Below are 24,058 nucleotides of genomic sequence, written 5' to 3'. Positions count from 1 at the left end.
CAAACATGATTTCCTGTCAACTTCACTTGTAATTCCAAGGAGCAACATGTACTTGCTGCACAAAGAAATCATTTGTTTTGTCCTTAAAAAGCTCTAAAATTGCAATTAAACTTTGCGAAGAATTAAAAAAAATGTCCTGCTGAACTTTGATAAGCAATGAAAGTTAACTTTTTCATGGATGAATTATTGAATAATGGAACAATATTTCATATTTCTTATTTTCCAATTCCAAGGACATGCAAAGTCATGTAAGATTTTTCTTTAATATCATAGTTCAGAGGAAGTGTCCGCTAAAGTGAACATAATGCAATGTTCAAATGCAAGAGTACATTTTTGTTTGTAATGCAACAAACTGAATTTCTTTTTTCGTTTTTTCAAATACTTTTTCAGTTTGTTGCATGTCCGCTGGGGTGTAAAGAATCAACTTGAGATCTTGAGAAGTTTTTCTGTTTTGGAGTTTTGGAGTTTTTTCGTCTTATACAGGAAAAAATAAACTTTGGGGACTATTAAATGACCTCAACAGTATTTGCCTGGAGGCTGCCAGAACAGCAAAATAGCAGACATTTATTGAAGAGCATGGATCTGAATTTAGACTGGAGCTGTACTGAGAGAAACATATGAATGGAACTCATTACCAACTTAAAAATAAAAAAGGTTTGTTCCAAGAAACCTGCAAGTTACAATTTAATAACATAAATCAACAAAATAAAAATCTACATCAAGTCTTTTGAAGAAAAGAAAGATCTCCAAATCAATATTAGTATTAATTGTAACTGAAATAAAGCCAGCAATGCAACAACATCCAATTTAGTAGAAGGGCGATCAATCATAGTTATCTCATAGAATCGATACTCGAGAATTTGAACAGTTCTACTCCTCCTTAGTTGTTACTTGATGTTATGAGAAGTTTTCACCCACAGGGGTCTTGCAAATTAAAGGGGTTTGTACAATATTCCTGAGCTGCATGGCATTTTTAACCTTCTGTCTGCCATCTAGATTTTGAGAAATTCCTGGTACACTTGCAACGGCTGGCTAGTGAGTTGTATGCAGATGACTTACTGAAGTGTGTGATGTGATGTTCATTGAGTATGCGCCAACCGTGCATACAGCCTGTTAGAGTCGCTCCTCTTCTTTCATTCTTCTTTCTGATTTTTCTTCTCTTTCTGCATCATACTTTGTCGATTTTTCTCAGGCAGTTTGTTTAAGTTGTGACCTCTTTTGGCCTTCTGTTGGTGAGAGTTGTGGACTGTTTTTCACAATGAAATCACCAACTTTAACTTTTACTTGCATTACTTTTGCCCGGCAACCCCACTTTGTTTTTGTTTTTACCCATGCTCAGCTGGTTGAGCTGAAGCCTACCGGCTCATCGGCCGAACTGCTGGATATTCCTGCAGAACTCTGGAGATTTAGGACGCATGGAGGCAGAGGAGGCATAGAGCTACAAGGAGGAGAGCTGGTATAAGAAGACAGAGGTTTATGTAGAGGAGATAGAAGTCGTGTCTCTCCTCTCTCATCATGGGCAATGTGAGATCTCTGACTTATAAGATGGATGGGCTGCAGGACTAGTCAGGAGTCAGACGAAGTTTCAGGAATGTAGCATGGTGTGCTTCCTGGAAACGTGGCTGCATCAGAATATTTCATTGACTTCTTACAGACTGTCCGGGCACACCGGGATAGCACCGAGAGCGCTGTGGGGGTCCGACCATATTATCTGCACAGGGAGATCTCACATGTCATACTGCTAGCTGTTTACATCCCCCCTCTGCCAACCCGACTACAGCATCCAACGTTCTCAACGTTGCCATAGCCAGACTCCAGACAGACCACCAGAGTGCCCTCTTCCTGATCTCCGGGGACTTCAACCATTTATTTATTTTCTACGTAGCTTATTATTGTCTTTGTATAACTTATTGTGTGTAGAGCATCTGTCATGACTGAATTTCCCTCCCCTGGGATAAATAAAGTATTTCTTATTCTGAAATAATTCCATCAAAGCGCATGGATTTAGTAAACAACAGCCTATGAACAGCTGTTTACTGTTGTTACTACTATGCATGAAAGGGTTAATTGCCGCTAACTGTTTTTATAATCACTATAATAAAGTCATGCTTCAAGTTATTTCTCAAGCAAAGATTTAGTACACACTCTGCCTGCAGCTCCACAAACACATCCAGCTGAAGAATAATTTGTGGTGCACTGCATGGGATCATGGTCGTAAATAATCATATATTGCAAGGTCAGTTACAAAAATAATCTGCAGGTTTCCAAGGTAGCTAGTACAAACTAATTTATTCAGTTTGAAGTTTATCTTAGAGTAACTTCTTTAGCTGTTTACTATTTCATCTTGTGGTAAAGGCTTTATCCTATGAAAACACCAAGTGACTCATGAGATTTTGAGCTGAATCAAAAAGGCTGTAGATGACGGACGTGTACCATGAAATTCTGACTGTGTAGATTGCTGCTTTGTTCTTTCACTTAAAATGGAAAATATTTAGATAACAAATAAGCAGAATCCATGTAATCCACTTTTGCACCGTAGTTGCATCTTGTTCTCCTCTTTCTAAGTCACAAAAACAAAAGAAAACACTTTCTCACTTAATCTCGAAAATCCTGAAAGTCCTTTTTAATTTTTTCCCCTCTCCTGGCTGTGAGAGCAGTGGTGCAGATGCAACTTAACACTCACTAGACAGGATATCTGGGCCTGAGGATTAGCTGGAGATAGCTGGAGATCAATCTACATAAACCCCCCTGGAGCCTCTTCTCTCCTTCCCTCTCCTTCTCCTCTTTCCTTTTTTCCTTCTTCTGATCATAGCAGAAAGGGTGCCCTCCTCACCCCCTCCCAGAGTGCATTCTGGGTATTTATAAAGCAGGTCTGATCAAAGGGGTTAGGAGGCTGTGGACTCTGTGATCCTGAGGCATGAGGTCCATTCCCTACAGTTTTCCCACAACAAAAGGTCCACCTTGTAAGGACTGGCGTTTGTTTGTGTGCATGCAGGATGAAAGCACCTGGCCTTTGGGAAAACAACCTTGTTCATACTACTTAGCATTATTCTACATTACACCTTCTTTGTTCTTTTTAAAGTTTCCAATCAATAAGCAGTCAATGCTTTCTATGTATTGTTAATGTCATGCTGAAGTTACAAAGCCTATAAGCCTACCTTGGTTACGATTTGCAACACCAAGAGATGAAGCATTTGCTCGATCTGTGTGAAAATGGGAAAGGTTATAAATTACACTGAGTTGTCAGATAATTCATGCTGTTAGGTAGTTAAAGCACAGGGACAGCATGCATAGATCCTGTTTTTTCACACTCATCGTTTGTTATCAGGCCTGATTTGCCTCAGAATAACTGGAAAATGTCCGCCACATGTTGGAGTAGTCGATTGACTGATGTAGAATAGTGTGCATGCAACTTAAAAATGAGTGAATCATCCACAAGACATGTACATATGGTAGATGCTTTTGTGATCCAGTATGAGGAGTCTCCTTCAGGCATCGACATGCGTGGGGATGCATGGTGGGAGCCACATAAAAAATGGGTTTCTTTACTTTGGCTTTGGGCAAATATCTGTCTGTGCGCTTAGGGCAAATACTCCTGTGTGAAAGGGAAGATATGAAATCCCAGAAGTTCCTGCTGATTCACTGGCTCAGACATGCAGGGGTCCAACAAATATTTCATCAACTGTAGTCAATGAATCCTCAACCATATGTGTGTTGCATGCTTTAGCATGTCAATTAAAATTAACATACTTGATATACCTGCTAACCAATCTGCAAACCATGCTGCATATTTCAAGATATGCACTTAAAGTATAGCAGTGTTTCCCACAGAATGATGTAGTGGTGGAGTCGTATGTGTGTATGTGTATATGTGCGTACGGGTATATATTGAACGTATTGAAATACATATGCTATTCATGTTATGTTAGGTTGCACACTTATATAGGTTACTTATTATATTAATCTCACCTTTTTTCTCCAAATGATTTGACTGTGTTCTAAAACATGAATATGTCTGCCTCCTTTCAGTTGTATTATCCGGACCCATGTGTGCGTACACACACTGGCATGTCCTGCCCTGCCATATTTAGTTTCGCCCATCTATATGTGTCTGAAGTTAGACAAAAAACCCTGAGTAATACAACCCATTTTTTAAATCTTTCCTCTGATAGTAACCCATATGTGGATGAAATTCGTATAGTTTTACAACTATCGAAAACTCAGATCGTGCAGAGTGTCATCAGCAGCTGCACATAACTTTAAAAACAGTGGTGTGAGGGTTCATTTTCAACATGAGACGTCACACCTCAATCTATGCATTAACAGGAGGGACGTAGCTGCTACAGGCTAGGAATGCAATTAAATGCAAAAGAAGTCAACATCATACTTCGACGGCCAAAAGTAAACTAGGGCTGCCCGCCCAAGTATCATCTGTGTGCGAGAAACAAGGCTAAGGGTTTGGACCCCTGGCATCATCTTTTTCTATTCATCTATTTCTATTCTCATCTAGAATATCTAGGGCTCTTTGAATGTGCAAATCAAATTGTCCTTTCAACCTGCTCATAGTATGTTACCCAACAATGTTCATAAGGTTCAAAGTTGTCTGCCTTTTGTGGAAATATTTAGAAATCAGCTGTTGACTTTCATAAATTTTCCAGAAAGGTAGGAGGACAACATTTCCAATTTATGAGACAAGAAGCATGTTTTGCACAGCAGTTAGCACTAATTTGATAGAATATGAAAAATTAAGCTAAGTATTATTTATGTACACTTTAAAAAACAGAGTATTAATTTTGTCAATAAGATAAATAATACTTTTCTTCTTTGAAATGTAGTTCAAAAACTGTCCTGCACTGTTTCACATTCATTCATAAGAAGTCAGGTATTAAAATGAGACTCTACATGGATGAACGCCTTGTGGAGATTGTTTTTTACTGTGAGGAACACACTGTTGGATGGTAATGGTAATGTACAGCACGATGTGTCACACCAACATCAGTTGACAAGGGTTAGTCATCACTGAGGGAGGAAACCATTAGTCAGCATGCCAACTTAAGAAGCTTGTTCACTTACGCACTGGTCCGTGATTACTGGGGATACCTGCAGAAAGAGCAAAGAAACCACGAATCAAAAAGTCTTACTCACATCTGAAACTTTAGTGATCAAACTATGAAAGAAAGCATTTGTATTTATTTATTTCCCCGATTGGAAACCAACTCTGGGTCTCCAGTTGGTCCCCTCTGAGTGCACTGATTAAGATCAGCCGTGGCTCTGCAGTGAACCTGACCACAGCGGTCCAACACCTGCCCTCTTCTGATGATAATAGCAGGCCTGCTGGTGATGAAATGTCAACAAAATTCAAACTCCTCATTCAGAAAAACAATCTATTCATCAGGATTTTCATTAAGTTTGAAATAACCTCTTCCACATCAGTTTGGCTCACTATTGTGTATCTGTGGTGAATATTGAGCTGGGTTTCAGATCCACTTAAACATACAGGTGCATCTCAACAAGTTAGAATACTGAGAAGAAGTTCAATATTCTCCATCAGTTATTTAAGAAAGTGAATGTTTAATATATACTAGACTAATTACATGTAAACTCAAATATTTCAAGCTTTTTTTCCATTTTATTTTTGATAATTATGGACTGCAACTCAAATTATCAGATCAAAAATAATACAAAATTAGAATACTTTACTTTAAGTTTAGATACATCATTAATCAAACAGTATAAATAGCATTTATCTCTCTGTGCAGTTCAGTACACACAACCACAATCATTGGGACAATTGCTGACTTGACAGGTGTCCAGAAGCCGATCATAGAGGGCCTTTGCTGAAAGGGCTGGCTGTTCACAGAGTGCTATATTGAAGTATATTCATGTAAAGTTGACTGGAGGGGAAAAGTGAGGCAGAAAAAGGTGCAAGAGCAACAGACATGACCGCAGCCTTGAGAGGATTGTCAAGAAAAGTCAACTCAAGAGCTTTGGAGAGCTTCATGAGGAGTTGACTGAGGCTGGTTTCAGTGCATCAAGAGCCGCACAGAGGTCTTCAGCAACTGTCACATTCCTAATATCAAGCCACTCCTGAACCAGAGTCAGTGTCAGAAGAGTTTTAGGCTGAGGAGGAAAAGAACTAGGCTGTTGCTGGTCGATTTTACTTGTAAATCAATCTCCTAGAGTGTGGAGGAAGAGTAGAGAGTCCAAGGTGTTTGAAGTCCAGTTAGAAGTTTCTGCAGTCTGTGGTGATGAGATCTGCTGGTGTTGGTTCACTGGGTTTTATCAAGTCCAAAGTCAACGCAGCCGTTTGTCAGGAGATTTTAGAGCAGGACGTAGCACCTGCCCACAGCGGCATAACTATTTCTGTACATTATTTTCAGAAGTTGGACATTTCTGTCTTTTTAAATCCTTCTTTGGTTGATTTGCAGAGGTACGCTAATAATTTCAGATACTGGCTTTCTGATTTTCATGAACAATAATCATCAAAATAAAAAGAAAGCCTTACAGTATTTAACTTTAAGTCAAAAAAAAGGTCATTACATTTAATTTGTTGAGGTGAGCCTTTAATCTACAAAAAGTGCATTGTGTTCATTGTAATCTTCTTTGATGGTCACTTTAGTGGCATTTCAAAAAGATAGAAAACCCAAAAAAACCTTATATTGAGAAAAATGTCACTTTTCCCTCGTCCATGAATTTAAGACAGTAACTGGACTCTAAAATATCAGCTCTGTCTGCATTTGGAGCTGACTTTGGCAGCCCTGATGCTGCCTCTGTGTTTCACATATGTGTAATCAGTGTCTGTCTGTGTATTCATCATCTTTGGGGTTATTAGTATAATCAGCAGGCAGAATCCGCTCCATAATTAGTGCAATTTCTGATACAGTTTCCAAGTTTTACTGCTTTGTCCTTCTCTAATTATGTTTCAGCTGGGTTTCATATTGTTTGCACCCCATTCATCACTTCATTACCAGTTTGGGGCTGTCACAACAACTGCTGGCATGCACAACAGCACTGCAGTAGCTGCAAAAAAAAGCAGGGATTTTAAGCTCCAATTTGCAAGAAAGCAAGCAAGCTGCAATCCCAAACCAACAGTTGTTTCGTGTGAGAAATGGAGGGCAAACAATGCTGCCCTTTGAAGCCAAAACACATTCTACAGTCTGATCAAACTCTCAGCCGCAGCCCTTCTTAACCTGTGAACCTGCCTTGGAACACAAGATGAGTTGACGCTCCCTGCAAAGTGGACTGTCAACATAATTCTCCAAGTGATTCCTCTTCTGCTCTGTGGGCAACTTACAGCTTTTCTTCTGCTTCTTTTAGGGAAACCTTGGATTTGAATCACTATCAGTCACTCTTTGCCTCTGACAGCTATGGCCCATAGCAACAGAGGGCTCCATTTGGGCTCTAATTTATAAGATGAAGGGTCACATATGTCCAATTTCTGCATGTGCAGGGATTTAAATATGTAACAGATCTCGCCTTGTTCCTACCTGTGAGATAAATGACTCCCATGATTAAAGAGGAAGACTTGATGACAAATGAGCTATTAAACCATAATTACATCTTACACGTTCAGCATATTTGTCTTTATATGAGGCCTGTATGCGTAATATCCTTATACCAGATTTGAGCTTCACATAATGAACAAAGGCATAGGCTTTACTTATGAGAGAAATAAGAATAATTTAAGAGAAAAGTGTGTTCACTCAACACCTGGGGGACCAATAATGTTACGTCACTTCCATGTGCAACATTATTGCATTTTATGCTGCTGCCAAACAAGTGTGCTAATATTGCTTTTGATATGGCTAGACCCTGGTTTCATCAGTTCGGTGCAGATGCGGCCAAGTGTTGGATTTTTAATAACGGCCTGTCAATCTGACAGTGAGCAGCACATTGCAGGGAGGCTCATAACACAGAAGAGGTGCAGGGGTAAATCCAGCAATATCGCCTTAGAGTTCACAAACGTTCTCACAAACAAACTCCCACATGCAATCAAATGTGTTGCATGAGCACACCACACACACGGTTTGTGCATGTGCAAACACACCCATAGTTTCATAAGAGACATACTAATACAATGTGTGTAATCCTCTAATTCCTTATCACAAATAGCCCAAGAAAAGCAAGAAACAGCATTGTTACTGCTAACACGCGCTCAGTGGATCAATAGAAATATCATATCTGTGCACAAATGTAATCGCAGTATCCATGACTGAGAATCTGAGTCAGACAATCAAACGTAGCATCTGAAAAACCTGCTGTCAATCCCCGCAGACTGCTGCCATGTTGAGTTTCTGACTGTAAGGCTGAATCAGTGTGAGCAGAGGACCAGAGGGCTAGATCTTCCACCATCTGGCCCTCGCCTGGCCGTCCACCACCACATCCCTGAGCTGGCTGTATTAGATTTATTGAGGCAATGAGCCCCCCGCCTCAGGCACGGGATTTGATAAATGTGACTCAACTCCCGTCCAAGATTATAATGGGGATAATTCAAAAGAGCACCTTCTGCCTCAGACATACCATGTGAACAGGCGGGAAAATATCCAGCATTAGTTCACCCTTGTTATGGAGCTGAGGCAGGAATACTAATTCAATGTTAAAGTATTGGGCGGAGGGGTATTTATGTTCACTCGAGGCTGAAAATATGAAACATACTGAGACTCACCAAGCAACAGGTGCTCGAAAAGGACCCAAATGACTGCTCTAAAAGGCTGTTTCAATGTATTTGGATACACTGTTATTATAGTTTTAGGAAAAAGTCATGTTAGGTAACCAAAAGTACCAATGTCAGAAAACATCTTAGCTCAGTGTCCATTTACAATCCCTTTTGAAGAGCTTTACATCATACTTTAGGGACATTTCAGGCTAAGGGAAGAGTGGAAACTTGAAACTTCTTGCAGCAGTGCCCTTGTCTATAACATCATGAAACCTTCCAGTCTAAACTAATGTGGCAAGATGAGCTGTCTCGTCTGCTTTCAGTCTGTTGTGAACGTAGCCCAGAGCAGCTGCAGGTCTGTGCATCTGTTCGACTGAGGGAGGAGCACAAAACACATGCAGAGAGGAGAGACAGGATGAAGCCTGCGCTTTGGCTGGATTCACAAAAACCAGGCACCTTCCTGCAGCCACTGAGCGAGGTGAGTGTGTTAATTGGTTTTGTAGAACCGAACCACCTTCAAACAACCGGAAAACAGTGTTTTAATCTCTACTGTACTACTTTCTTCATTCAGTCTCTTCCTTGTTTAACTGCTGCTGCTCTCCACTCACTGGCTAAGAATGGTAAGTGGACACAAAGCAACTGAAATCTTCATTCGTGCATGTATAAATGACTTCCTTCAACAAACTGATGAAGATAATCTGTATTTCCTTTGTCACATGTCATCCAAGCAACTAAAAATGTGATTTTTAAAACAGGTAATGTTAAAAACCTGCCACACAGGGGCGTGTCCACAGGGGTGGCAAGGGATAGCATGGGCCCCCTTATCAGCCACCCCAAAATTCAACGCTATGATCTGCAATTTTGTTTTGTAAGAAGAGAGACTTATGTTCGATTAACTAGCTTGGCTGTGTTGCAAACAAGCCTCTACTAGTTTTGTTTTTCATTTGAAGGCACATTTTCTTTTTAAGAACTCAAATTGGCCATGGGCACACATTTTCTTGAACCCTTAAGATTAAGCTTAGAAAATGTATATGTTGGGACTCTGCTGTGCTACTTTTTAATGTCAAAAAGATACAGCGGATTATAACTATCCATAGAATATGATAAGTGGATTCAGAAAGGCTTAATACGTTTTATTTATTCGCGTGTGCATAAATCAGGCACCATGATCATACAGGTCTAGGGTCTCATTTACAAAGGTTGCTTACGCACAAAACGGGGCCTGAAACTGGCGTAAGCCAGTTTTCACGCCAAGTTTGTGATTTATAAAAAACAAACTTGACGTGAAAATGTGACTACCGGTAAGCAAACTCTGACCCAGGCGTACGTACATTTAGAGGCAGGGGGAAATTGGCGACGCAGTTGGTGAGAGGGAGAACTGAAGTCAGATTATATTCTGATGCCTTTTACACATTTCATTCATTGAATAAGAACATATTAACAGACCCGCGTCACCATCATCACTAAAATATGCATATTCTATTTGAACGTGTGTTTGTTGTGAGTCGTTCCAATAAGCTGTCATTAAAGATAAAAGCGTGCCTTAAAGTTCATCAAATATTTCATCAGCTTTGTCTCACCGCCACATTCCTCTGAGGTGTAGAGGAAACACACGGGCCGTATCCTAACGTGTTCGTCGGGAGGTAAAACCAAAGTTACATCAGAAGACGTAAATCAGCCGCGGAACAAAGTGACAGTCATGTTTTCAATGTTTCTAACGCTGTGCAGAGTCACTGGGTGTAGTTATACTTTTAATACAGACTGCTGTACGACGCACACGGAGCGCACAGACACGGCCCCGGCTGCCTCACACACTGATCACATCTTCATCACCTGCATGTGTTTACTGTGTTAATGCAAAAAAGTGTGGAAGTAAAGCCATGGCCAGTTCTCACAGTTATTATCTTACATATTATCATAATCAGTCAGAGCGCAGACCAAGCTGCCCGTGATGAAACCAGCACATTAAAACTTATATTCACGGCTCAAACTTCTGTCAGATAATATCAGAGAGGAGATCTCTGAAGGACGTGAGCTCTCTGTAATGTGAAATGAAAAGTCTGTGTCCTGTAAACATGAAACACTGCAGTGAGACATGTGCGTAATGATGAATGATGGCTGCTCTGGCACTGCTGACGGATACACGCTGCAGCGACGTGGAGTCACTTTTATTTTTATTTGTATTTCTTTTGTGTCACTCCTGCAGTAAGAAACAAACAATAAGTGCTCTCTGATCTCCGCTTCATTCACAAGGACCACGGTTTGTGTGTCAGAAACTTATTTTCTCCGTCTTCCTCTCTGTTGTTGCTGTGATTCACAGTGAGAACCTTTGATCTTCCGGCTCATTTGTATGCATCTTCATTCATAACGTGCTTTGCATTGACCGTATATGGTTGAATGTGGGCTTGAAAAGGGCAGAATAAGAGGCTGATCTACGTGCGCATATCTCCAGGTGGTTTGTGATTTATAAATGGAACATTGCGTAAAGTTTGCGTGCGAACGTTTTTATAAATCAGAATTATTTTTGGCGCACGCCATTTCCGGGGTTTCGGAGTACGTACTCTTTTAGTAGGGATTCTACGTACTCTTTTATAAATGAGACCCCTGGACATGCCCCTGCAGCCACACAACAATGTCCCAACCAGCAAGCATGAGATGAGCTTAACCACTGAAACTGTTCCCTGCAACACTCTACATGAGTTGACTCGCCTTGAATCTTCGGTACAAGTGTCCTTTACTGTCTCCATGAACAGATGGAGTTTGCCCAGTCGTCATGGAGATGGCTTAGTAGTCATCACAGTGACCTACATGTGGAACCGGGTTCAAGTTATAACAGGTGTTCCTATATAAGTGTGAAATTGTTGACCCTGTGTCTGTTCAAGAATGGGCCTGGCCTTGGATGTGAAGAGATCAAAACCATCAGTGAGGAGTCAGTGGACGGCCAGACAAAGATCAAGGAGGCTCACATCCAACATCAAAGACAGGTGTTACAAAATGTTTCAACCTCCTCCCTCGCTGTGTGTTCAGACAGAATGTGAAGGGAATTTTAGAGAAGGAGTCAATAGAAAACACAAATTCTTCAGGATGGTGGAAATTGATGCAAAGACACGTCGGTTGAAAGCTTCAAACATTTTTGGTGAAATATACATGTTCATCCTGGGGGTTTGTAATGTATGATATGTCATGAAAATACAGACACAAGTGGAAAAAAGCCTTAGCTTAGCTAAGCACCAACATAGACACACTTGGAAGGTGCTTTCGAAAAGAACCTCAATTTTCAGTGACCAAACACTCCGTTCATGTGTGTACGGGAAGTCAAACTGCAGAGAACAACTTACATTTTAAAAAAAACCACATATGATGACTGGACTGAACTGCTGAGTGTTTTAAACTATATTATATATACTATACATTATATTGCTAAGTCATTTTTTCAGGGTATGAAGATTTGTGAACTTCAATATATCGAACTTCATATTTTCTGAGCCCAATGACACAATGTATATCTCTTACCAATGACACAATGTATATCTCCTAATCAGTAATATGAATTTAGCCTTTAGGAGATTGTAGCAAATTAAAATACTTGCATAAGACATTTTGGAGAGCTGCAGCCCAGAGGCCAGAAGCTAGTGGGATAAAGAGGTGTCTTTTTCAAGGTCAAAGATTAAACATTTCAAAATAACAGTATGTTCCTCTAGTTTTGCAATTATCCTCAGGTACTGATACCTGCTGATGCTGATTTTCACAACTTACATGTATTTGAAATACTGCTTTTGTGTGTCACACAAACAAAGAACCTCAGCATCCTTGCATCACCACGCTCCTGTCCAATTTCCCATCAGGCTAAAACTGTATATAGTATCTTTTGTTACATTGGCTTACTCTCTGGGGAAAACAGACAAGTGAGCATCATGTAACACAAGCGAAAGGACGCAAGCATCATGTATAGTGCTCCATGGTAAATATATTTTAGGTGCTGTTATGAATCCTCAAGAGAAGCTGTATTATTGAGAGGACAGGAAAGGGTACTGGCAGCTGGTAAGAAGTCCCCGTACGCCAAGGGGTTAAATTTAAAAGCTCACCAGAGCGGACCGGAGCATACCTGCACACTTAAAGCACTGTCAATACCTGCTAAACCCAGACCACATATGGTGTTTTTTCCACTGCCAGCACCACCACTACGACCAGTATATCAGATGTATAAGCAGTCTATACATACGGAACCTTAGAAATAGTGAAATACTTACATATATTTGCTGTTCCTTTTGGTATAGGAGGTAGGAACCCACACTCCAGGCTCTCCCGTGGTAGTGCCTCTTGCAGCGGCTGCAGTCTGGCCCTGTGGTGTTGTGTTCACACTCACAGCCCAGCTTCCCCTTGTCAAACACACAGCTGTTGGCATGCAGGTTGCACTTGCACCTGAGACAGAAAGATAACAACAAAAAGACAGACATGTAAATAGGCATCATTCTGTACCCATCGAATCAATGCCCTCTGGAGGGGGATACACAAAGTCTGCCCTTGCTGCGTTTATTTGTGCTTTTCATATTTTTGACAGGGGTAAATTGAAATCCTGGTGGGTTATCTGACTTGGATCATGCCTCCACAAAGCTTCATTATGCTCTCCTTTTAAAAAACAAGGCCTCATTTGTTGCTGCCCCTGCGGAGAGAACAGCGATGCAAATAAGGCCACTTTTGCCTCTCTGAGAGCTAAATGAAAGGCACTCTGTGAGATTAACTAATTGAGCACAAAACAGAGATCTGATAGAGAGATGATAGTATAAAGAGAAGCAGCATAGCCGAGAATTTCCTTTTTTCTTTCTCTTCAAAGTTACCGTGTTATTTGGCAAGGGAGCCTTCAGGCAGAAAAGCCTGCTGGTCTGCGGAGCTGGTTTATTAGACAGAACTGTGGCAGAGCTGACAGATGCTCCTGACAGGAGAGGAGAGGAGGCCCGACGGCTTTCAACACTCAACCAAATCCACCCCCCGATTTGACCACATGGAGCTGGCGTGCATGTATTTCCAAGCGTGTGGGAAAAAATAAACTAAGTGCAGTTAGAGTCTTAGTTGTGTGTTTCTTACACCACAAATGAACAAAGTGAAACTGCACCTTCTCTTAATATAACTTACTCTCAGTGATGAGCTCTATCAAACAGAACAGGATGCAGTTGTTGTAAAATGAGATGATTTAGGTTATTATTAAACTGTGTGGAGCATTTACTTCAGATTGGTCAATTACATCATTCTACGGTTTGACACAAAAGTTGGGTAAATTAACATCCGTGTGTTAACTGTGAGGAAAATAAGAAAACGGGCGCAAAAGGAAGAGAAAATAAAAGAAGCAAAAAGCTATTTGCCTTGATGGAGAGATCGACAGACTTCAATAGTGACAAGGCAGAAAACCTAAGTCAGGCGTTGTGGCATTGATAAACTTGTTCACTTCATATCAGTGGAAACGCTCACGATAATAGCTCCTGAGTTATCTATTGCAGCAGAAACAGTTACACCTGCAGAGTATGAGAGGCTATTTTTTTAAGGGGAGAAATAAAATCATTTTCACATTGTGTCAAAATCAATATTTTGCATCAAATTATTATTATTTCCGTTCGCAATTTCAGTGTAATTCTAGCCGGCAACCTCACATTGGAACAGAATGTTTTTCATATCACCAGAGCTGCCTTTCTTCACCTCGAAAACAAAGCCAGTCTCTGCCCACTCCGTCTCTGCATTCATCACATCCACAAACAACCACTGTAACAGCATTCTATATCCTATACTCTATAGTCCTCAATAAACTTAATTCACCTTCTCACCCACTCACTCCCGCCCCATTGACCCTATCGCCCCTGTCCTCCAGAACTCATACAATTTCCCTGTTCCCCAACGAATTCAATTCAAAGTCCTTCTCCTAACTTACAAAGCCCTCCATAACCTGGCCCCTCCCTATGTCACTGACCTGCTTCACCCTCACACACCCTCCTGCAGTCTCCACTCCTCTGATGCCAACTTCCTCTCCCCACCACACAGGACCAAGCACAAACCTGCATGAGTCGACAGGGCGTTCACAGTTGTTGCCCCCTCCCTCCTTAACTCTCCCCAAACATGTCTGTGGTTGTACTGACCTACCCAAATTCAAATCCAGGCTCACATCCCACTTTCCTGAGTTATTTTGATGTGTGCTTCTATGAATTGAGTATTTTGAAAAGCGCTGTAAAAATAAAATTCCTTCTTCTTATTTTTTAGGTAGCTGCTGTGTAATAAGCGAGATAAAGTTAAGCGAGTCAAAATCCCTTCAGGGTTTGCCAATATCCTGCTCACTCTGTCAGTCCCAACCCACTCAGTGTATTGTATCCCTCACATAAATCATCCATGTTCTAAATATAACCCTCCATATTTGATTTTATCCCTCAGTGTGTAAAAGGTTACAGCTAGTGACCTCGGTTTCTTGTGAGGTTGGAGGTTGATATAGAAACAGACGTAGGGGGTGATCGGGGGCATTGACTGAATCTGATACATGACCCGTCTACAGGGGTTTAGGCCGGCTCACGGTTTCACATCATGACTCTGTTTGTTTTTACAAAGTTCCTCCGAGGGAGATTTCTCTCATTTGAGAGCGAGGAGCCGGGTATCTGTTGCCTACGATCAGCAGAGAACATGAGATAGAGAAATGACAGCTGCAGTCAGAAATACATCCATTCTAATTGACTTCCTGGCCTTGCTGTGACGTCTCACATTAATGATAGATAACTGCGGGAAACAAGGGGAACTGAAGCCTTCTCTGTGCAGCCGATAAGCAGCAGCAAGAGTCAGTGGATATGGAAACATGCACCCAAGGGAAATGCCAAAATATTAATGCGGGTAAATTTATCTCAAACTACTTCATCTACCACTGCTCCAACAAATACAACTAATATACAATTTTAATCTGTAATAAAAACTACTGAAAGTATAATTATGATTCCTCTCACAAATTCACAACACATACAACCACATACATCATACAGTATATACTATGTCCTCATAACTACATGTTATTATCATGCGGTTTGCTCTGGACATTAACATATTAAACATTTGTCATCACTGAGTGAGATTACATGAACTTGAGCATCCCAGTTATGAGCTCAGTCTTGGCTCTGATATTACAGTAGGATATGGCATTTACATGCACAGAGGGAAACCTGGTTATTCATATGTATGACAAATACATATATCCTGGTTTCTGATTATTACATCTTATTTGTCCATGAATGATGTTTATTTTCTACAAAACGCACCGCTGCACTTGTGAAATCTGAGTAAGTTACCTGACCATGGTCTTTGCTCCAAATTAGCACCGCTTCAATAGGTCTATCCTGGATGTATATGGTTCATAATCACACTAATATACCAATAATCCCCTTGTTTCTGTAATTCATGCATTTACAGCTGATGTTTAAAAATGTTGGCACCTGATGGTAAATAATAACTGCTGGAATGTTGAAACGATTGAAATTTCGGAAGAGATGTTGCAACAATTATGAAATATTTGCGATATTTGCGAAAGCACTCAAAATAATGTTATTAAAAGTTTCTATGCACGAAGAAGACAAGAAAAATAGCCTTTTAAAAAGATTTTAAATTGCTACTACTATACATAGACTTAAAGTATATCAATTGCACAAAATTCAGAAGTAAACATTCACTTTAACCTAAAATAATTATGCAAACCCTTGAATTCAAGCCAGAAAGTAATCTTCAAATGCAATTACATGGGTTTCCTCAGCTGCATTGACATTAAAGCTGAGTATAAATTCTAAGCCAGAAGAAAATCACTTTATTTCCTCAGGTTAAGTGCTTTCTCACAATAATATCAGCCATAATAGATGTGACTGAAAAACAGCCTTCATGCATAGCATCTAATGCTACTGCCTCTTACCATGCATTCCCCACAGTCCTTAACTTTTTAATCAATTATAGTCCCTGCTCCATAAAATTAATGACGGGGTGTAGCTCTTCTGCCATGCAGACAGCAGCAGCTCCCTGAAGAAAAGAGCGATGAGATTTGACCTTCCACTTAATTAAAAACCAACAAAATTTGGATCATCAGGCTCAGCCGGTGCGGGGAGCACTCTGATGGAGTACAGGATGTGGTCTCAGGGGGGCTCCGGGATGTGATGCTTTTGCCCCCGGCATTGTCATATTGAAATCAGAGAGTTTTTATATCCATGGTTTTTGGTCACTAGAGGGAAGAGATCGCCCTGTATGTCCAGCCTTTTGAACCAGCATCATTACAAAGACACATTTCATAAAGTTTTAATGACCTTTTCTCCAACCCATAGCTTTTGGTGTTATCCTTTGTCCAAACATATGACCCTCCCTCTTAAAACTCGGGAGAGCAGTGTCTTTGTCTTTCCCACCAATTACACCCCTTCAGCTGGGTGAAGAAATGGTCTTTTAAAGCACAAAATCAACAGTCTTATGGATACAGTGTGAAGCAAAGGTGTATGTGTGCTTTTGCAAGAAAGGGATACTGGGAGTCATTATGTAGGAATCATTTAAACAAAAATTAAGGAAGAAATAAAAATATTTTCTCCCATAAAAGTTATATTTATTCAGTTTAGATTGTATTGGTTGGGGTTTGAAATAACTTTGCCTCAGATTCCTACTTTTATCTTTACACGAGAGAGGTTAAAGGAAAATTGTGAAACCCAGTACAATGGATGCTGCGTTTCAAAATAGGTGGATTCTATTAGTGCTAAGTCACAGCAAAGTCACTATAGTTGCACTTTGGTTGGGCAGCTAACTTTGCTATTTACTGGCAGGTTTATATAAGCCCAATAAACAACAATAATAATTGCACCTGGGCTGGAATTGCAGTACAGGTTAAAATCACCCAAAACCCACCTGCAACCAGCACCAAACCTGCATGTGAGATGTTTTGTCACCTCTGAGTCTGTTTTCTTTCAGTCCGATTCTTTCACTTTTTCAAAATCTAAACACGCACTCAAACCTAACTAAAATTGAACTTTTAAATACCATCCAACTCTAGCCAGTGCCAGACTTTTCAAGGCCAACACTAAACTCCTGCATCCCTAAATAATCATCCGCTGCTGACGTTTAACACCTACCATCGAAAATAGACCTCTATCAGCCTGCTCTCAACCCCTGCAGCACAAAATATACAACTGCAGACAAAGCTTAAAACCAGCGGCTGTCAATAACCACCCTCTGTCCACAATCTACACCTGCGGCCGAAACTAAACACCCACTGCAGTCAATAATCACCCGCAGACGATGCTCACGGCGAGCGTAAATAGCCCAGTAGCTAGAGTGTGACTATTCTCACCTGGATGCAAATAGACAGATGGAAAAAAAACAATCAACAAAAATATGTTTGCATGAAAAAATGACCTACTTGATATTGTAAACATTGTTTCTTTAACTGTGACCATAAAATTCAACGTTAGCTTCAAACACAGCACTTGAGATCAGCTTTACACTCACACTTGTTTATATTTCACCCAATACTTTAGTCTGTGTAAATATAAAGATTTCATGATTATCCCATTGAAAGATTTTCTTAACATGAGAGTTTGAAGGTAATATGGGGGTTTTTATGACCCTCTTAGTTTTAACTTACCATTTTCATCCTCACACTAAAAAGTATCCACATCTGATTTATGCTGCACCTGGTGAATAATGTGACACACATTTGTGTCTTAATTTGGACAAACCTGTGGTCTGTGAGTGCGCATGTTAAATGTAACAAGGAACAAATCTGTACAGTGAAGTAAGGTGAAGCAGGGTCTAGGTTATGTTGACAGGCTGGAGCAGACAGCAGCAGTGCCCTGTGTCTTCTCCTCTGGCTGCTGCCTCACCTTGGTTTCTCCTGACTGCTTGGCACTGTGTTGACAGGCTCACTATGTCTAACACAGCTTTTCTTCTCTGTGACAGCTTCTAGCATCTCTGATTCAAGACAAGAGGGGAGCATAGAACTCGTTAAAAAAGAACCTCAAAGTGGGAGAGCTTGAGCTGACAGGTTTGGAAAACTTTCACTTTTTGCTCATTTTCAAGCTGAACCTCGCAGAGACTTCCAAAAAAAATCACACCCAACCTGCTGGTTGCATAGAGTGTATGTTTTGTTTAATGTAAATTACTATCAACTACTCTTTTCCCAGATTTTGTCATCCAACCTTTGATTGTTATTAACTTTACTGCAACCACACCAGTATAACACTGCATGCTAATGTAAAGACGTGTTCCCTAAGGAAGACAGAGTATGATACACCTACTTTAGGTTGCATTATCACTTACATTTATTCAGCACTTAAATAAAGGGAAACTCAGAGCTGCAATAGTCTGTACATTTTTGAGAGCTCGCGGTTATGAAGTGGAATAAAGCCCTGAAGGCCACAGAGCAGAAAAACATTGTGAAAGCATCAGAGTTACTGAAAAGAAATGGTCTGCCATGAAATCACTATTTGAATATCCATCCATTATCTATTCCACATATTCCATTTGGGGTCCCGAGGGGCTGGAGCCTATCCCAGCTGTCATTGGGCGCAAGGCAGGGTACACCCTGGATAGGCTGCCAAGCTAACATAGAGACAGACAACCAATCATACTCACTTACACCTACCAGCGACTTAGAGTGACCAATGAACTTAACAAGCATGTCTGCAGACCGTGGGAGGAAGCCAGAGTACCCGCAGGAAACCCATGCATGCACACTCCGCACAGAAAGGCCCAGCCTGGATTTGAATCAGAAATGCTTTGAGGTAATAGCGGAGCGAACTACCGACTTTAAATGTAAGGAGTTATTAATTAGTTTGAAACAATATCTATTGTGTGAATTATTGGATTGTTAAAGCTGGGGTTAGTAGTCAGATTTAGATACACTTTTTGTTGTACTGGTTAAAATGATCTTTATGTTCCGATGGCAATCAATACATAATGTGTTCTTAAAAAAGAGCGACAAAAAGCCACCATCTACAGCCGGAGTAAACCTGGGAAAAAAACAAACAATCCCCTCCTTTAGGGTCCAATGAGTCCATATTTTTTAGGATGCCGCATGGGCTAGACGGAGTCCTGAGGAAATGCTACATTCAAATTTATGTTAGTTTTCCGTGACTACCAACCCTAGCTTTAATGTCTACAAAATTTGTAGCATGCTAAGAGTTGTTAACACTGTAGCCTAACCACAGTTATAAATGTAGCCACTTCTAAGCTATCAAAAACCAGTGCCAAGAGCCAAGGAAATACCTTTGGATTCTTTTTTACCACTGTTGACAGAAAAAAAATCCCTTTTATTTTCAGTTCTTCATTTGACACAGTGTTTTTGTGACACACATTTCATTTAGCTCCATGGCTAGCATGGATAAGAATGGGTGCAACCTCTCCAGCAAAACTATATCAATGTTAGCTAACACTTGGCTAACTTTGCTTCTTACTGCAGCTGCCTGATGCCATTTCTTTTAGACTTTTCTCCCATGTTTGTTGAAAAAATGCAGAGGTAAGATTATGTTGCCCTATTTGAGATGTGTCTGGTTGTTTCCATATCAGCGTTGACCTCCAATATCAGTGAACTGAGGATAAACATCTTCTATGCAGCTAGGTCCTGTTTCGTTTAACACTATCCATTGATTGACTGATGCTCTAACAGTCATTTCAAGACAGTCATGGATGGATATAACCTTTAGCAGATTTTCTGTAAATTCCAATAAACTTTTCACCACAATTTTGTAAGAGACATCATTTATATTTTTGGTACCACCTCTGCTCTTCCTGTTACCACACGCTACATGCCTGCTAGAAAAAGACAGGGGCTATCGGCCAAGTTTGGTGGCCGTTCATTATACCTTTAACCTTAGCAGTGGTCGAATCAATACGAATAACTGAAAACACCTGAGTGGGTGCTGGGCCTCTGTTTGTGTACAGACTGCTGGCATTAAAGAAAAGGAAAACAAGCTTTGAAAAATGGTTCAGCTAAAACTGAGCTACTGTTCAGACACAAAAGTTGTTTTGACATTAATCTAATAGAATTTCAGTGACTACATTTGTTTCTTGTGTTGAAGCAATTATGGAGTGAACCGATTATTTTGGTAGTTACAAATCTAGTAGGTCTGTACATTATTTCCTGGTGCTATAATAAGATAATGAAATTAAATTACACTATCTCTGGAATAAAAAACACCAACAAAACATTTTCTTCGTCTTCTAAAACCTTCCGTTCTTTTTTCGTTTGAGATTTAACCCATGACTTGCAATCTGACTGATGAAACTGGCTGAGCAAAGCGGCCTCCCTCAGCTCTACATCTCACCTGTTTCCTCACACGAGTTCCTCATGGTCAGAGCCTGTAATGTGCCTCCATGCTGTATAAATACATACTGAGGATACGGGAACTTTCCTCGACAAGAGATTTAGAGAAACTTACACATCCTGACCAGTGATCTCTGACAGATCAAGGCTGTTGAGGAAAACTTTGGCTTTGCTGAAGTTTTAGATGAATGCCAATGTGTTACCTGGATGAACCAGCATTACCTTCCAAGCATCTGACAGGGAAAGAGAGGCTGCTGGGTGTGTTAAGCAGCACTGGGATACCTAGGGGTCAATGTAAAAGTATCAAACAGATGTTATATTCCTAGGTATATTTTTTAAACTTTAATAAGTAAAAGACCAAATTGGCAACATTTTAAGTTCTTAGCTCACTTCTTAAAGGACTCAAGAAGATTCAAGTCAAAAAGTCACAATTCAAAGTGCTAATGAGAGAAATTATGCTACATTTAGCACCACACCTGTGGCAACACAGCCTGAATTGTAGATTGAAACATACACCCCAAATAGCCAATCATATTTCTGGGTTTTGGGGAGGCCATTGTAATGATCAGTCAGGTCTCAGAAGATGCCATGGCTACCCCTGGCCACCCCCTGGATCCACCCCTGTCTACATGTCCACCTGCAAGTCAAACCAGCCATGCCCAAAATTATGAGTAATAGTAGACAACTTCAAGCCTCAATATAATTAAAATGGATGAGTTATATAGAAAATCATATTCGTCACAGTTGTCATGAATAAGAAAATTAGTTATTGATACTAAAACTGTTTTTGTACCAGGCTGTAACCATGTTTAAAACTACTGTAAAAACTGGCATAATGAACGTAGTATCCGTGACGTCACCCATCTGTTCCTGAGCGCTGTTTTGAAGCCAATGGTCGGCAGGAGAAATATTGGTAATGCTGAACTCAACCAAAATTAGTGTGAGGTAAAGAGGCAGGCTTTCAGTCAAGTCAGTCATGTCCTTATTTGGGCAAAACTCGTAATCTTAATATCTTCTGAACTGTCGCGTTAGAAAAAATTCATCCCCCGTACAGTGTGTGCCGATAGAGGAATTAGCTACATAAACCCAAGCCGTTTTTAAAACCAGGCTGTAAATATGTTTATTTTTACTGCAATGGATGTTCAATGAATAGCATTTTATAACACTTTCGCATGGGCTACATACTTTGAGACTGGAGGTTGCCGCTTGTTTCTGACAGAGGTTCCTTGTTTTTTGGAGAAATGTTAATCTTGAATGTAAAATCTAGGTGTCAGGGCAGCTGGAATAAGAGCATTTCTTCTGACTGAAAAAAGATGTGGCTGAATCTTAGAACTAAATGAAATAAACTAAAGCAAGATTTACAAAAACCTTTCAACTCCCTCATTTTTATTGCAGTGGTATTTTTTATAGGCCTGCTATAATATTGATGGGATGTTGGAGAGACCTGGACCACACACTGAGCCCAATGGGCAGCTTTTTGACCACATATTAAGAACTCCGGTCTTTCACCACTACAATTGTATTGTCTTTAAAGCTTTGGTGGGGATAAGGTGGATAAACTAATTTAGACCTCAATTTGAAAAATGAAATCTACAAAACAGACTACATAACAGTCAGCTGAGTAAATAAATGATAGGTGCTGGGGGAACTTGGAGTACTGAACTCAGGTGGCCCATTGCAGAAAATTAAGCACATTCTGTTTTCTAAAACAAGAATAAGTTAACAATGGTAACAGCAGTATTTTTAGCAGGACAACATTACTTTTCATTGACTCCTTTCTATATCTGGTATCGCATTGAAGTTTTTCTGGAGGAGAGAAGGAAGAGTCAAACAGGCACCTCATTACACCAGGCTGTGTTACCGTGAAATTGAAGAGTCCGATTAGGCTTGTTTTCGTCGCTCTGTGCTGTGGCCAATTTTGTCATTCTTTGGGGTGGTAATGTAATACATCTCAAGCAAATTGTTTGCGTCCCCCCATTGAAATATAAAGCAGCCCCGCCAGGGCTCCCCAAATTGTTGGTGAGATATTAGGAACGGATCACAAGTTAATTCCCCCTGCTTCAATTTTGTGCCGAGGAGAAATGAAATTTGAATTTGCGAGGCTTGGGCCACTGCCACCGAAAGCCTGTGATTTGTTTCAATGACAGGGCTTATTATTGAAGTTGTGCATTGATGTAGGCATACAGTATGGTAATGTCTACCCCCCTCTTCCCACCTCGGCCCCTCATGGTGGAGGACCGTCTCATTCATGAGATGTAAACTGCCGAGACACGGAGGGAGCCATGAAGAAATCGGCAACGGGGAGACTTATTAATATGGAAATTTAGAGCCTAGATACATGTTCTGTGTACAATATGCATGTCTCTGTGTGTGTGTGTGTGTGTGTGTGTGTGTGTGTGTGTGTCTGTGTGTGTGTGTGTCTGTGTGTGTGTGTGTGTGTGTGTGTTTGAGGGGGGGCAGGCAAGGGATGCTTACTGCATGCACACACCTACTACAGTGTGAAAGGTGAAAGAATAAAATAATCTATTTTCAGAAAAGTAGTAATACCGCAAAACAATGAGATAAAAAAAAAAACACACCTTACCTCTGCAGTAATCAAGTGAGGACAACCACACTAATACAAACACATTCACACTACAGGCTGTGGTCAACATACTATTTAAGTTATGTGGCTTCACTAACCCTAAACAATCCCACAAAGCACTCAATAAATCAACTCAGAGTTTGAATTAAAGGAGGGAAGTTTGCACCATATAACCAAGGCTACATCTTCATAGGGCTGTATTTCACAAACTAGGTGATGATTATAATACTAGAAAAATGTTAAAAAGTCAAAAGAAAACTAATCCTGAAAGCAACACAGCTGCAGGTGCAGAGTGCAGGAAGACAAGCTGAGGGAAAAAAGTCACTTATCATGTACAAATTAAGGGTAAAAATATTACTGCTCATACAAGAAACTTGACAACAATTTTAGGAGTGAATGATGGAGCTCTGACTATGATTATATCTGTGTATTCCAATAAATCATATGCTCAGATGAATTATTTTAAAGTGTACAACAATTTTCTGACTTTATCTTACAGCTGTACCATTACTGT

General features: G+C 40.3%; 1 protein-coding gene across 1 annotated transcript in view; it reads right to left on the bottom strand.

Moving 5' to 3' along the window:
* The window catches only part of LOC117826286 (netrin-G1-like), a 95,022-nt gene that overhangs the window by 8,565 nt on the left and 62,399 nt on the right, over positions 1-24,058 (bottom strand). The window contains 4 exon segments of the mRNA XM_034702239.1: positions 3,159-3,203; positions 5,074-5,100; positions 12,907-12,936; positions 12,939-13,078. Of these exon segments, the coding sequence (XP_034558130.1) occupies positions 3,159-3,203; positions 5,074-5,100; positions 12,907-12,936; positions 12,939-13,078 (242 nt within the window).

This window comes from Notolabrus celidotus, chromosome 15 (genome assembly GCF_009762535.1).
Source record: "Notolabrus celidotus isolate fNotCel1 chromosome 15, fNotCel1.pri, whole genome shotgun sequence".
Classification (NCBI taxonomy): Eukaryota; Metazoa; Chordata; class Actinopteri; order Labriformes; family Labridae; genus Notolabrus; species Notolabrus celidotus.
The sequence above is the reverse complement of the archived record's forward strand: the minus strand, read 5'-3'. Positions and strand labels throughout refer to the sequence as shown.